Here is a 15139-nt window from a genome sequence, read left to right as displayed (position 1 = left end):
GGATATGGGTCATCTACAGTGGAATCCACTTATAGTGATTTTAATTATAGTGAAATTCTGTTTATGATGCAGTAAATATTCCAAAGTTTCAATGCATTTTGAAGTATTTTCACTCCTTTTTTTAGAAGTTTAACTTCATTAAGTGGGTTCTGCTGGGCTAATACATTTTTACTAATCTGTCATGTAAATATTTTTATGGCAATTCTCTTGACAAGAATAGTTTTTGGTGAAGCAATGCTAATAAAATGTTACTAGAAAAAAGTCAGAAAATGCCTAATGATTTTCATAAACCTATGAACAACAAATTCTTTTGGAATGTTAACATGTTAATTTTCAACTTTCTTTGTGGCTAGATCAATAAAATGTTTAAAATTATCCCTCTTACTACCCCTCTACTCCTGATTCCTATTTTAATTATTCTGCTAATTATATCTCCAGCTATGCACCATTCTAAGGTCAGTGTAAATAGTTCTGGGCTCTTGACATTACACCAAAAAGAGTCATACTCCATCATTTCCTCTATGCTTTGATTGTGTTTTATCCATCTTTCCGCCTCTCTGTCACACTTCATTTTGCATCTTGAGGCAGAGAGAGACAGAAATTCAAAGAGAATTAACAGAACAGGCCGTTATCAAGTGATCCATCCCTATCGTCCAGTCCCAGCATCTGGCAGTCAGAGGCCTAGGATCACCATTGATTTATACAGTGACATTATGATATTGTCTGTCTTATTATCCACCCCTTTTCTAATGGTTCCTAACAGTGCTAGCTTTTTTGACTCCTGCTGCACATTGAGCAGATATTTTTAGAGAACTAGCCACAATGACTCAAAAATCTTTCTTGTGTGGTAACAGCTAATTTAGACCCCATCATTTTGTATGTATAGTTGGGATGATGTTTTCCAATGTGCATTACTTTGTGTTTATCAACATTGAATTTAATCTGCCATTTTGTTGCCCAGTCACCCAGTTTTGTGAGATCCCTCTGTAGCTCTTTGCAGTCTGTTTTGGATTTAACTATCTTGCGTAATTTTGTATCATCTGCAAACTTTGCCATTTGACTGTTTACCCCTTTTCCCAGACCATTTATAAATATGTTAAACATTGCTGATCCCAGTACAGATCCCTGGGGAACACTGCTATTTATTTCTCTCCATTCTAAAAACTGACTACAGTTTGTTTCCTGTCTTTTAATCAGTTACTGATCCAGGGGAGGACTTTCGCTCTTATCCCATGAGGAACCTTATCAAAGGCTTTCTGAAAGTCCAAGTTTACTATATCCACTGGATCATTTTTGTTCACATGCTTGTTGACACTCCTGCCACCACCAAAGAATTCAAACAGATTGGTGCGGCATGACTTCCTTTTACAAAAGCTGTGTTGACTTTTCCCCAACAAACTGTGTTCATCAAAGTGTCTGATAATTCTGTTCTTTACTATAGTTTCAAACAATTTCCTGGAACTAAAGTTAGGCTTACTGGCCCGTACTTGCCAGGATTGCCTTTGGAGAGTTTCTAAAAAATTGGTGTCACCTTAATTACCCTCCAATCATCTAGAACAGAAGCTTATTTAAGTGATAGGTTACATACCACACTTAGTCGTTCTGCAATTTCATATTTGAGTTCCTTCAGAACTCTTGGGTGAATACCATCTGGTTCTGGTGACTTACTATTATTTATCTATTTGTTCAAAAACCACCTCTATTGACACCTCAATGTGGGACAGTTCCTCAGATTTGTCACCTAAAAGGAATGGCTCAGACATGGGAATCTCCCTCACATTCTCTGCAGTGAAGACCGATGCAAAGAATTCATTTTGCTTCTCTGCAATAGCCTCATCTTTCTTGAGTGCTCCTTTAGCACCTTGGTCGTCCAGTAGCCCTATTAATTGTATGGCAGGCTTCCTGCTTCTCATGTACTTAAAAATGTTGTTGCTGTCAGTTTTTGAGTCTTTTGCTAGTTGCTCTTCACATTCTTTTTTGGCCTGCCTAATTATACTTTTATACTTCACTTGCCAGAGTTTATGCTCCTTTCCATTTTCCTCAGTAGGATTTGAATTCCAATTTTTAAATGATGCCTTTTTGTCTTTAACCGGTTCTTTTACTCTGCTTAGTCATGGTGGCATTTTTTGATTATCTTATTCTTTTTAATTTGGGGTATACATTTAATTTGAGCCTCTATTATGGTGTTGTCACTTTTAACATACTACCCTGCTCCAAAGTGGAGATGTCAACTTTCCCCAATTCCTTCAAAAGGTAAAACACTGCAATTTATTTCTCTTGTGCATGAATCTGCTTGGAGATGAGATTTGCATTAGTGACACACATACACTGTAGACAAAATATTAAAGAAATTCCCTCATGTATCCAGCCCTTTTCTAGTGATGGGTGTAGCTCTATCATGTTCACATTTAACAGTCCTAATTGTACAACAGCTCCCAGGGAGAGACTGATGGTTGTGCAATTCTTCTAGAGGTTGAAAATCACAATTTAAGGGGTTTGGAGAATGGGAAAGGCTGTTCTTCCATAAGCACAGCAGCCATGTAGCAAATGTAGAATTGTCTCAAATTTTGATGAATTTAATTGCTAGATAAATTTAATCCTGAGTCTGGTGATCTTGACAAGTTCAGAGATTGAAGTCTTCTAACCACAAGTCTTCTAACAAATGCAGTGGCAGCTATAATAATAGCACCTGTATTGCAGTTTACATCTTCAACTCCAAAGACAAATGTTGACTAATTCTCACAAACCCCATGCAGTACTTAGGTATTACTTCCTTTATACAGAGAAAAAAACTGGGGCTATGTCTACACTACCGCGGTAAGTCGACCTACACTATACAACTGCAGCTACGTGAATAATATAGCTGGAGTCGATGTACCTTAGGTTGAGTTACCGCGGGGGTGGAGGGAACTTACCTTACCTTACTCTCCTCGTCAGGGGTAGAGTACAGGGGTCAAGTGGAGAACGACCTGCTGTCAATTTGGCAGGTCTTCACTAGACCCACTAAATCTACCGCCGGTGGATCGAACTCAGAGTATTGATCCTGGCTGTAGTGTAGCTGTAGCCTGAGCCACAGAAGAGTTAAATAACTTGCCCAAGGCCACACAATGCCTCATTGACAGAGCAAGGATTAAAGTTCTGGAGTGCCTGGCTTCAGGTCCTGTGCTCAGTGCATTACAATTAGATCATGCTTTGTCTCATTATAAACTCCCAACTGTATTGTTAATGGGCCTTAGCTTTGTTGTGGGGGGAAGAGAATGGGGTTTCTGGCACATTCAGTCCTTGTTTTTTCTGCTGAGACTAAATGGAGGTTACTCTTGACCATGGTGGTGGTGTTTTTCTGTTATGGATGCATTTATGTGAAATTGGACTGAGATTACCGATTCACTTTGCATTGGCCACAGGGAGGCCTAAGGCATTGTACTGGGGCTCAAAAGATCTGTGTGTGATTTCCAGCTCTTCCACAGACTTCCTGTGTCACCTCTGGAAAATCACTTTAGATCAAATTTTCAGAAGTAGCAACTGTGTTTAGATAACTCCATTTATGGGTTCACAGACTTTGCTCTCATTTTTCAGAAGGCTGAGCACTCACAACTCTTGACTTAATTAAGGGCTAGAGGTATTCTGCACCTCTGAAAATGAGGCCTGGATGTCCACGTTGAGCACCCTAAAAAGGGAGTCACCTGACAGTGGCCATTTTTTAAAAACTCAGCTGTCAATGTGTGTGTTTGGAACAAATTATTTGCCAAAAAGAAAAAAGCAGTTTCAGGTTGACATACTATTCTCAAAATTGTCTAATAGTTTTGAGTGAATTGATTTTGTTTTGAATGTTTTGACACACAAAACAACCTGTTTTGATGTTTAGTTTCAAAGTAAAAAGAAAAGGAGTACTTGTGGCACCTTAAGAGACTAACCAATTTATTTGAGCATACGCTTTCGTGAGCTACAGCTCACTTCATCGGATGCATACTGTGGAAAGTGTAGATCTTTTTATATACACACAAAGCATGAAAAAATACCTCCTCCCACCCCACTCTCCTGCTGCTAATAGTTTATCTAAAGTGATCACTCTCCTTACAATGTGTATGATAATCAAGTTGGGCCCCAGGGTGTGTGTGTGTGTGTGAGAAAACCTGGATTTGTGCTGGAAATGGCCCAACTTGATTATCATACACATTGTAAGGAGAGTGATCACTTTAGATAAGCTATTAGCAGCAGGAGAGTGGGGTGGGAGGAGGTATTTTTTCATGCTTTGTGTGTATATAAAAAGATCTACACTTTCCACAGTATGCATCCGATGAAGTGAGCTGTAGCTCACAAAAGCTCATGCTCAAATAAATTGGTTAGTCTCTAAGGTGCCACAAGTACTCCTTTTCTTTTTGCGAATACAGACTAACACGGCTGTTACTCTGAAACCTGTCATAGTTTCAAAGTGTAATCTTGTTTTAAAATTTATTTAAAAAACCAAAAAAAGTAAATACCTTGTTCTGACTTTAGTTCAAGGACTAGGAAAGATGTAGAAGTCTTGCCCCTTATATTTCAGACTCCTCCACCAATTTACATAATTCCAAGACTCATTCCTCTAACTCATAAATTATTGGCTGCCTTGTCTATTCTTAGCCCTTCTTCCCCCAGTAATCCATAATTTCAAGACCAACCCCTTTTCCACTTGATCAGCTGAAGCATTCCTAACCTCATCTCCCCCGCCCCCCTTCGGGCACTTCACTTTGGTTCTTGGCCTCCCTCAGTTCTTAGACCCCTTCTCTCCGACCGCTGATCGGCCTCCTCCTCCTGCTCCCGGCGCGGGGCTGGCCGCTAAGCGAATCCCCGGCCCGCTGGCTCCTCTGCAAAGCTGCCCCGCTCCCCAACTCGTCTCTCTACGGCTGCTGCCTCCTACCCCCAGGGGCGCGCTCCGCCTTCCAGGTCCTCTTCCACCGCAGCTGTAACGAGAGCAGGGCCGCTTCGTGCCCCTGCACGGGGTGGGGGGAGACACCTCAGCCTGGGCAACATCCGCCTCCCGCGCGTTCGGCGGGGGACGGTGTGGAGCCGGACAGGCTCGTGCGCGCGTTGCACGGGGGAAAAGGGGGCCCTGAGGACAGGGGCGGGCTCGCCCACTGAGGGGCGGAGCCCTGCAAAGGCTCAGCTTCGCTCTGCGGTGGGCGGCAGGAAGAGGCGTTAGCCGCGGCGCGGGCCGGACTGACAGGGGAGGGGGCTCTGGTGCAAAGACACGTTTAGCGCCCGACCCCCAACGGCCAGCTGCCGCCTCCCTGGCCCCGGGGGCAGGCGCGGGAGCTCGTGCACCACAGCGCGGCCGGGGTGGGCTCTAACGCTCTCTGTCCACCTGCCGCTTTCACCGCCCCGCAGCCCGCTAAGGGAGGCGAGCGGCCTGACACCGCCCACCTCCCCTGCAGTGCCGCGGCGGCCCGCCAGGGGGCGCTGCTCCAGGCGTTCGGCGCCCTGCGCTCGGGTCGCGCAGCCCTCACGTTCCCCCTCCCTCCCTGCAGCCGCCGCCGCCGAGGAAGCGCCCGTGCCGCCGCCGCCCCCCGGGGACTCCGGCCATGGCCACGAAGAAGGCGGGCTCGCGGCTGGAGACGGAGATCGAGCGGTGCCGCTCCGAGTGCCAATGGGAGCGGATCCCCGAGCTCGTCAAGCAGCTCTCGGCCAAGCTCATCGCCAACGGTGCGCGGCCGGGTCGGGTCGGCATGGGGCGGGCGGAGGGGACGGGAAGCTGGTGGCCACCAGCGCGGCCTCTCCTGGGGGTGTGGCGCCTGGGGCCGGCAGGTGCAGCGGGGAGGGGAACTGCTCGTGGGGCGGAGCGGGCAGAGGGAATGAATGAGCGAAGGGGGAGGAGGCGCTTCGCCCGCGCGCTGTCGTGGGGTCGGGGTGTCCTGCGCGCGCGCGCCGTCGTGGGGCGGGGCGGGGGTCCTGCCTGCATGCGCTGTCGCTGTTGTTTTCCCGGGGTGTATGAGCCGTTGGTTCCTGAAGAGCTACGGTTGCGCGTGTGTTTGTAGTGCTAGAGCTATGCAGAAGTACACGAGCAGCCCCCACCCCACTGCACCTTCACGCTTGTGGTTACAGAATCATAGAAGACTGGGGTTGGAAGAGACCTCAGGAGGTCGCCTAGTCCAACCCCCTGCTCAAAGCAGGACCAGCCCCAACTAAATCATCCCAGCCAGGGCTTTGTCAAGCCAGGCTTTAAAACCTCTGAGGATGGAGATTCCACCACCTCCCTTGGTAACCCATTCCAGTGCTTCACCACCCTCCTCCTGAAATAGTTTTTCCTAATATCCACCCTAGATCTCCCCCACTGCAACTTGAGACCATTACTCCTTGTTCTGTCATCTGCCACCACTGAGAACAGCCTAGCTCCATCCTCTTTGGAACCCCACTTAAGGCAGTTAGTTGAAGGCTGCTCTCAGATCCTCACCTCACTCTTGTCCTTGGGTAACAGGTGAGTTCTGGCCTCAGAGGAAGAAATGAAGTCTGTAGTTGCAATGAGGAGATTAGAATGGTGGGTAGAGGACTCTGCTTATGTTTATAAAGTGTAACTGGCTTTTACAGGGAGAGCAGGTATTTCTCTGTATAAATTGCGTGAATACACTTTGAAATGGGAGTACACGTCTTTTGCCCAAAGTGGTGTCCACTTGTGCTGATAGTCTGACAGGTTATCTTACGTTTTGAACTGTTGGCGAGACCCATTATTTTGAATCGTGAATGTTGTATTTTAAACTGGTGTTACATCTTGTGGGATATGCAGGTTGATAATGTACATGAAATTATTAAAACACTTCAATTTATAATTCATGCAATACTTGGACAAGTTTGGGTTATTGGTAGAAATACTGTATTTTTAAATAACTTTTTTAAAAATCAGCCCTGAGAAATGTAGCACTACACATAAGACATTTTTGCATAGTACCTTGTACAAACTATCATTCTAATAAATATGTTGGAGTTAAATGGTTACAAAGTACAATTTAAAAATTAGAGAAATTAAGAGACGAAGGAAGAAATAATGTATCATCTGATTTGAAAATAGCCCATGAGGCATCAAGACCTAGGAAAGCTATTCCAATTGTCAGGCGATGGAGAGAGCAGGCTTCTGCACCAACAAAGATAAGATGCCTGTGTTTTGAAGCAGGTGTGCGTGTAGTGAACTTGGAGGGAATAAACAAATATGGTCTGCATGGTAGACTGGAGCTGTTTTGTGGAGGACTTGAAGTATGGTGATGTGGAACTTGGGTGGCTATAGAAAAGGTAGTTAAAATAGTGAGGGTGAACAGTGATAAAGGCATGGTTATGAGGCTTTCAGTTGTTCACGTGGAAAAGAGAAAAAACAAAACCTATCATCTGTGAGTGAACACTTTTTGCAAAACAATCACTCCATATCTGACCTCTCAGTCCTTGTCCTTTAAGAAAAACTGCACAAAACCTTCAAAAAGATGAGCCCGGGAACTTAAATTCGTAACTCTTCTGGACACTAAAAAGGATAGACTTCTCAGACATTCTGACTTTACGGTTCATTAGGACAACTTGTAACACACCCAGCTACCTACTGACCCTCCATTGTCATGACTGCAGAAGTGTTAATTGTCCATTGCATTTAAGTCCTACAACATGTGTGAACCCCTTATGCTTAACGGTCTGTCCTACATCACTTTTTATTAGTTTGAATGCTCTTATTTCCCTCTTCAGACTTGAAAAAGAGCTCTGTGAAGCTCATAAACTTGTCCCTTCCACCAACAGAAGTTGGTCCAGTAAAAGATATTCTCTCACCCACTTTGTGTGTGACATATCCTGGGACCATCATGGCTACAACACCACTGCACACAACAAATGTCACGGACAGTGTCTTAAATATAAAGGGAAGGATAAACACCTTTAAAATCCCTCCTGCCAGAGGAAAAACCCTTTCACCTATAAAGGGTTAAGAAGCTAGGATAACCTCACTGGCACCTGACCAAAATGACCAATGAGGAGACAAGATACTTTCAAAAGCTGGAGGGAGGGAGAAACAAAGTCTCTGTCTGTCTGTCTGTGTGTGTGATGAATTTGCTGGGAACAGAAAGGAATGGAATACTTACTAAGTTCTAAGAATCTAGCTAGATATGCGTTAGATTCTGTTTGTTTAAATGGCTGAGAAAATAAGCTGTGCTGAATGGAATGGATATTCCTGTTTTTGTGTCTTTTTGTAACTTAAGGTTTTGCCTAGAGGGATTCTCTATGTTTTGAATCTAATTACCATGTAAGGTATTTACCATCCTGATTTTACAGAGGTGATTCTTTTACTTTTTTCTTCTATTAAAATTCTTCTTTTAATAACCTGATTTCTTTTTTCATTGTTTTTAAGATCCAAGGGTTTGGGTCTGTGTTCACCTAGGTAAATTGGTGAGGATTTTTATCAAGCCTTCCCCAGGAAAGGGGGTGTAGGGTTTGGGGAGGATTTTGGAGGGAAAGATGTTTCCAAGCCGGCTGTGTCCCGGTTATATATCTGTTAGACGCTTGGTGGTGGTGGCAATAAAGTCCGAGGGAAAAAGGAAAATAGCTTGTATCTTGAGGAAGTTTTAACCTAAGCTAGTAAAAATAAGCTTAGGAGGTTTTCATGCAGGTCCCCACATCTGTAAACTAGAGTTCAGAGTGGGGAAGAACCTTGACAGGCAGTGTTGCAGAAGAGATGATAGGCAGCTTTGCATACCACAGGGAATATGGGAAGAGGGAGAAATTTCAGGGGCAAGGATGACAGCAATACACACAGTGAAAGCAGTAAGTCTGAATCAAAGGAAGAGAGAAGAAAGATGGAGTTGGATGTTGATTTTTGTTTCTCTTGTTCAAGAGAAGCAATTCAATTTGAAGACATTTAGGTGAATGAACCTGATACTAAGCCATAAATTAACTAGCTAAAACAAAGGTGGAAAGGGGAGGAGTCATTAAAGGTGTTAGGTGAAGGTGATGTTCTGCTGAGTATCTTTACAATAAAAGCAGATGTTAATGTTAAAGATTCAGTAAAAAGAAAGGATGGCAGGGAAAATAAGGCTTACAAGTGAACCTTATGGGACTCTGAAGAGTAGGAATCATCATTAGGTATACAGAGAGGAGTTTAATAGGAGCCTTTGCAGGACAGAAGGAACTATAACATTATTATAATTATTAAAGATTGGGCACTTAACAAAACAGGAGTACTCCCTTAAGAGAGAGCTCCTATATTCTGGGTTTAGTAAACCCAGGTCCCAAAAGTGTTTGTATCTTCAGTCAAAGCCCAGCAGCATGTACGAGTTACCAGAGCCTGGTCAAGGTGTGGTTGACTTCAGATCTATGGCTCTGGTAACTCATACATGCTGCTGGGCTTTGATTGAAGATACAAACACTTTTGGGATATAGGAGCTTTCTCTTAAGGGAGCCCTCCTGTTTTGTTAAGTGCCCAATCTTTAATAATTATAATGATGTTATATTTCCTTCTGTCCTGCGAAGGCTCCTATTAAACTTCCGTTAAGTGCCCAATCTTTAATAATGTTGTAAATGTATAATCTGTTTGCAGCTGTAACTCTATTTTAATTAAGCTCTTGTTTTGGAATTTCTTTTGTTGTTTTAGACAACTTTTATGTGTGAAAAACTGATGTAGATAATAGTTTGCTACTTTTTGATGTAGATTATATTTATATAAAACCATAGGATTATGGACATGATTATAGAAGATGTGTTAGAGGAGAACAAAGAATTGGTTCCCATCCCTATTGGAATGGTGGAACCAATGGAGATAGAGAAACCTGCAGGGTCAATTACTAGAAGTAGGGCAAAATAGTTAGTTCAGGTTAATACAGTACTTTTAGAAGCGAAGTTGGAGATTAAGTCTCAGGAGCTACAGGAAGAGTCAAAAGAGTAAGTTAGCAATGCTGAAGCTGCTAGCAGTCTGCAGATAGGCAAAGGAAGTCCCAGGGTGGCATCACAGAAGGTGAAGTTAAGTGTCATGATAGAGGAGGCAGCTAGTGATGTAAATAATAAAATGATTAAAGCAAAGGGGAAGGAGATATCCTCTCCTCTGTTAGTAAAAAATAATAATAAAAAAAATCAGAAATATTCTGTTACTACTCCTAGTCCCAAATGCCCTATTGCCACAACTAAAGTTGTACAGGCTAACATACTGGATTTAAAAAAAATGCAAAAATTGAATTAAAACATAATAAAAGTAATCCAAAAGCTTTCCAAAACAAAAGAAAAAGGGCCGTTAACAGTAAATCCTTTGTACAAAAAAATATAAGCAGCATTTGCAGGTAGTAAACAAAGTTCTCATGTATACAGGAGGTCCTTTCCCTGTATAGGTAGTTCCAGCTCACTTACGGAGGAAAATAATGTACATGGTTCATGACACTCCTACAGAAGAACACCAGGGAGTGGACAAAACTGTCCAGTGTCTTGCATCTGTGGAATGGTGGCCACTTCTTAAAATGAATGTGCAACAATATTGTAATAACTGTCTGGGATGTGCCCAAGCCAATCCAACTCCATCCAAAAGAAATGTGCCATTAAAATCTCAGGTGTATGAAGGTCCTTGGATGGCTTTGCAGATTGACTTTGTAGGTCCTTTGCCAAGGACTCAGAGAGGTAACCAATGCCTATTAGTAGTTGTCAGTCCTTTTTCAAAGTGGGTAGAGGCATTTCCTCTTAACGCCAATACTGCAGAAGCCATCGCCAAGGTCCTAGTAGAGTAAGTCTTCCCTCAATGGGGGATCCCTGCAAAGGTAAAATCAAACCAGGGATCACATTTCACTGGACAGTTCTTTAAGGACTGTCTTAAATTAATGGAAGTCCCGCAAAAACTACACATCCCATACAGACCACAGTTATCTGGGTGGTGAAACAAACCAATCAAACTATAAAAGTAATGTTAAGAAATGGTTAATGCCAGTGGGTGTAACTGGGACACTCTCATGCCTCTAATTTTAATGGCATTTAACTGGCTGCATCTCCTAATAAAACACACTTTGAAGTAATAACAGGCCAAACGATGTAATTACCAAAACATTTAATTTGGCACATTAGTGGCACTCAATTAAAAATATATATAAATGAATATGTACCTGCAGAATCTGCAAGAACATTTAAATCAGGTCAACTTGCAGGTAGCTGCTAAATTGGGAAAATCCAGACAAAAGGCAAAGGCCTACTTTAACAAAATCCAAAAGAAGAATACTTGGAAAGTTAAAGACAAAGTAATGCTGTTATCATATAAAGCATCAAAGCATAGGCTTGTAATCAATGAATCGCACCCTTCTGAGTCATTGGTAAACTCAGTTTAGCAGTGTATGAAATTAGGATAAAAAAGGCAAGTGTAATAAAAGCAAAATTTACCATGCTAATCAGTTAAAGCTGTATCAATCATTCAGGTTGCAAAAGCAACTTCCTCCTCAGAACTTAAGTGAACAGCATCCAACAAAATTGCAACAACTAAAGTCCAGCAGATTGCAACCATAAAATGAACATTAATATTTCTAATTTACTACACCCTTATCATTGCTCTGAGGGTAAAACTAAGCCAAAATCACAAATTTGAAACTGAACTGTTACAACCCCATAAAACCAGATGACACGGTCATGTTCAGTTGCCTGAACGTGTAAAACAAAACATACCAACACAAAAAAAATGGACTATTCTACTCAGCCCAAAACTAATCTACAGTCCTATCCACCAGGCTAAGGAAATTAAAGGGAAAGATGTTACCTTTAAATATCAATTGGTTAAAGTAATCTTGTTGCCATCCAGTGGCTGGAAAAAAATTTGTCCCTTAAATAATAACTCAAAGGGGGAAGGATGTCAAACCTATACCTCCTCACCAAGAAATGCAACTTCCCTAAAACACGAAATACCTTATGAAACTTAAAAAACCAAAGCCATTTCTAATAGTCTAATAATGGGAGGAAGTTTAACCTTATATAAACTTAAATATAAGAAATAAAAACAATATAAAGTACTCATTATAGCTACTTTTTAGACCAAACCAAAAAGCAAAAAATATGTACTAAATGTAACATTTAAACTTAAGGTTTGAAATCCAATTATTAACTGTAATTATAGCAATCCAATACCAAATAACTTGTCCAGTGACAACTGTAACTTGTCCAGTGATAAACGCAGAACCTGCTAGTGGTTTCACCACAATGCCCATAATAGGGAAAGTAATTAATCAGGTTCCGGTTATACATATTCCTGTAGTGTTAAATTTGTCTCATTAGTATCTAGAAAAATTTAGCTATTGTCAGCATACCAAAGTGGCTTCCTTTTTCCAAGTACAACTTGTGGATAGGATTGCAGCCTATCAACAACAAGTGCAAAATATTGTTCTTTTGGGGATGGATAATAAAATCCATAAACAACATACCTCAAGAAGAAAGTGTAGCTTAAATCTTCTTGAAAGTTTAGGATCCTTAACAGAACTATTTGATTCAGGAGTATCAATTTGAAACCAAGCGAATATGTAAAAAATTCGCAAACATATAAATTATGTGTTACAAAAAGAAGCCAACCAAGTGGTCAGTCCAATGTTACCGGAAATAAAGGGATTGTCACAGGAAAAGCAAAAAAAAAAAACCCCACATATTTGAATTTATGCCAGCATTTATCAGTGATGCTATAAAAAAAATGAAATCTGTGACACCTCACCCCAACCAAAATGGTTGTTCTCTTTCTAAAAATTGTATAATGGCATGATCCTTGTATGTCTCATTCACAGTCTCGTTACCAGTATTTAACCCAAACAAGAATATGTACAGGCAATTGGTAGCTGTCGATTCTATAGGTCACCTCAAAGGCGACATCTATAGGGAATGCATTAATGCACCTCCCTTGGTGGTCTATCACACTCCAGCTCAGATCTGAAAAGTACCACAAATGGCCTGTTGCTCTAAAAAAGGGCCTTAGTATATTTGTAGGTGTAATGTGTTTAAAACAAACACTGTTCTGTGTGAACTGCAGAGAAAAAAATTACAAAATTCATTGTTGTCATCCCTGGAAAGGCTGACTAAGTGAAAAAACTCCAACGGAAAAGGTAACCTATGCTGAAAATAGCCAATTTTGCATGGTTACCAATAAAAAGAGGTACCAATATGGTCCCTTAAAGTGTCCCGTCACAAAGCCAATTTTTTGTTTTATTCCAAAGCAATTTTAATAGGGAATCAAGCTATTTCCTTTATTGCCACTTTTAAAAACATCACCATTATCCAGTCCAACCCAGCCTATCAGGATTTAACTATCCAAAGTACACCCACCTTTCTTGTCTACATTCCCCCACTAGGGTTACAGTTAAAGTCATTATTGGCTCGTAAAAAACCGCACCTCATACAAATCACTAACGATATGGACAAAGCCAAACAAGCTATTACCCAGTTAACAAATAAGGGTAATAAGCCTGCAACAACTCCTGGGGAAAATTTTGAATTAAAAAATGGGTTATTATCTAAGGAATTGCAATTGAAATTATATTCTTGTTTTAGATGGCCTGCAGTATAAATCCAACAGGCCCAAGCAGAAACCTAAATGGGCACCAAATGTTAAGAATAATAAATATGTATACATGGTGCCCATTCCAAAAACATGCCAGGGTCCAAAATATCTTTTTAATACCCTTCCTCTACGCTGACTGAGGGAAAATGGTGTTAAAACTGTCCCCACAGATGCTTAACCACCTACATCCATACCTGTGTGGCTGGGTTCATTGTTGCAAACCACCCCGTCAAATGGGGGCGTGCAGCCTATAGAATTAACCTGCTTGCTTGCATAGGTATATCTTTTCTTATAGTTTAAGTATTTGGTTTATTGTAATACTTTTAATATAAATTTATAAACCTACGTTCAGCTGTAATGCAAGGGACGTACAGGCCATATCCTGTATGTTAAGCTAAGGCAAAGTTAGCGTATCTAAGTCTGGAACCTTTCACCCAGTTAGCAAAGTTGGCTTGCATGTGTCTGAAACCTTTCACCCAGATAGCAAAGTCAGCACCCACACATATATCTGAGACCTTCACCTAAATACATAAATAATGGTAGAATGGCATAGGGAGTTTCCAAGTCTGTACCCTCAAATGTAACAGGTACACCACAGGGAAAGAACCAAAATAATCGGGAAAACAAAAATAACATGTATAATAGGAATCGGCAGTGTTTGGCACATGGCCCGCCAGGGTAAACCTCCTGGTGGGCTAGGCTGGTTTGTTTACCTGCAGCATCTGCAGGTTCGGCCGATTGCGGTTCCCATTGGCTGCGGTTCACCGCTCCAGGCCAGTGGGGGCTGCGGGAAGTGGCCCGGGCTGAGGGATGTGCTGGCCGCCACTTCCCACAGCCCCCATTGGCCTGGAGCAGTGAAACTCAGGCCGAACCTGCAAACACGGCAGGTAAACAAACTGTCCTGGCCCGCCAGGGTGCTTCCCCTGGCAGGCTACGTGCCAAACGTTGCTGATCCCTGGTGTATAACCTAATGTCATTAATATGTGTGTACATGTCATCAATATGTACTGTGACAGGTTCAGGCTGGATGGCTACAGGAGAGTGATAGAAGGTAGATACATTAGCCCTAAATTAAGGAGGTCCCTTTTCCCTGAGTAAGATAATGGGCTGTTCCAGAACAATCAGGTAGTTGCTGGAACCAGTTATGGCAGGCAGGCTAATTAGGACACCTGGAGCCAATTAAGAAGCTACTAGAGTCAATTAGGACAGGCAGGCTAATCAGGACACCTGGTTTAAAAAGGACCTCACTTCAGTTAGCGAGGCGCGTGCAGGGAGCTGGGAGCAAAAGGGCACAAGGAGCTGAGAGCGAGAAGGCATACTGCTGGAGGACTAAGGAGTACAAGCATTATCAGAAATCAGGAGGAAGGTGCTGTGGTGAGGATAAAGAAGGTGTTGGGAGGAGGCCATGGGGAAGTAGCCCAGGGAGTTGTAGCTGTCACACAGTTGTTACAAGAAATGCTGTAGACAGCTGTGATCCACAGGGCCCTGGGCTGGAACCTGGAGTAGAGGGCGGGCCTTGGTTTCCCCCATTCCCCCAGCTCCCTATTGGATACAGGAGGAGTTGACCTGGACTGGGTGTCCCACCAGAGGGGAAGGTTCCTGGCCTGTCCCCCCGACCGACTAGGTGGGCCAGCAGAAACTGCG

The 15139-nt window shown here is 42.5% G+C and overlaps 1 protein-coding gene and 1 long non-coding RNA gene across 6 annotated transcripts in view; one reads left to right on the top strand and one right to left on the bottom strand.

Moving 5' to 3' along the window:
• The window catches only part of LOC140913305 (uncharacterized), a 55493-nt gene extending 50432 nt beyond the window's left edge, over positions 1–5061 (bottom strand). For 2 of the 3 annotated variants that reach the window (XR_012159527.1, XR_012159528.1), the window contains exon 1: positions 4898–5061. This is a non-coding gene — a long non-coding RNA (uncharacterized LOC140913305). The other variant, XR_012159529.2, reaches the window with a different exon arrangement.
• A 108-nt stretch (positions 5062–5169) lies between these two features.
• Positions 5170–15139, top strand: part of TTC7B (tetratricopeptide repeat domain 7B) — a 311774-nt gene continuing 301804 nt past the window's right edge. For all 3 annotated transcript variants that reach the window (XM_073349423.2, XM_073349422.2, XM_073349421.2), the window contains exon 1: positions 5170–5679. In XM_073349423.2, coding sequence (XP_073205524.1) covers positions 5559–5679 — 121 coding nt within the window. In that variant the 5' untranslated portion in view covers positions 5170–5558. The remainder of the gene's footprint in view (positions 5680–15139) is intronic.

Source organism: Lepidochelys kempii, chromosome 6 (genome assembly GCF_965140285.1).
Source record: "Lepidochelys kempii isolate rLepKem1 chromosome 6, rLepKem1.hap1, whole genome shotgun sequence".
Lineage (NCBI taxonomy): Eukaryota > Metazoa > Chordata > Testudines > Cheloniidae > Lepidochelys > Lepidochelys kempii.
This window is presented reverse-complemented; position numbering and strand designations above follow the sequence as displayed.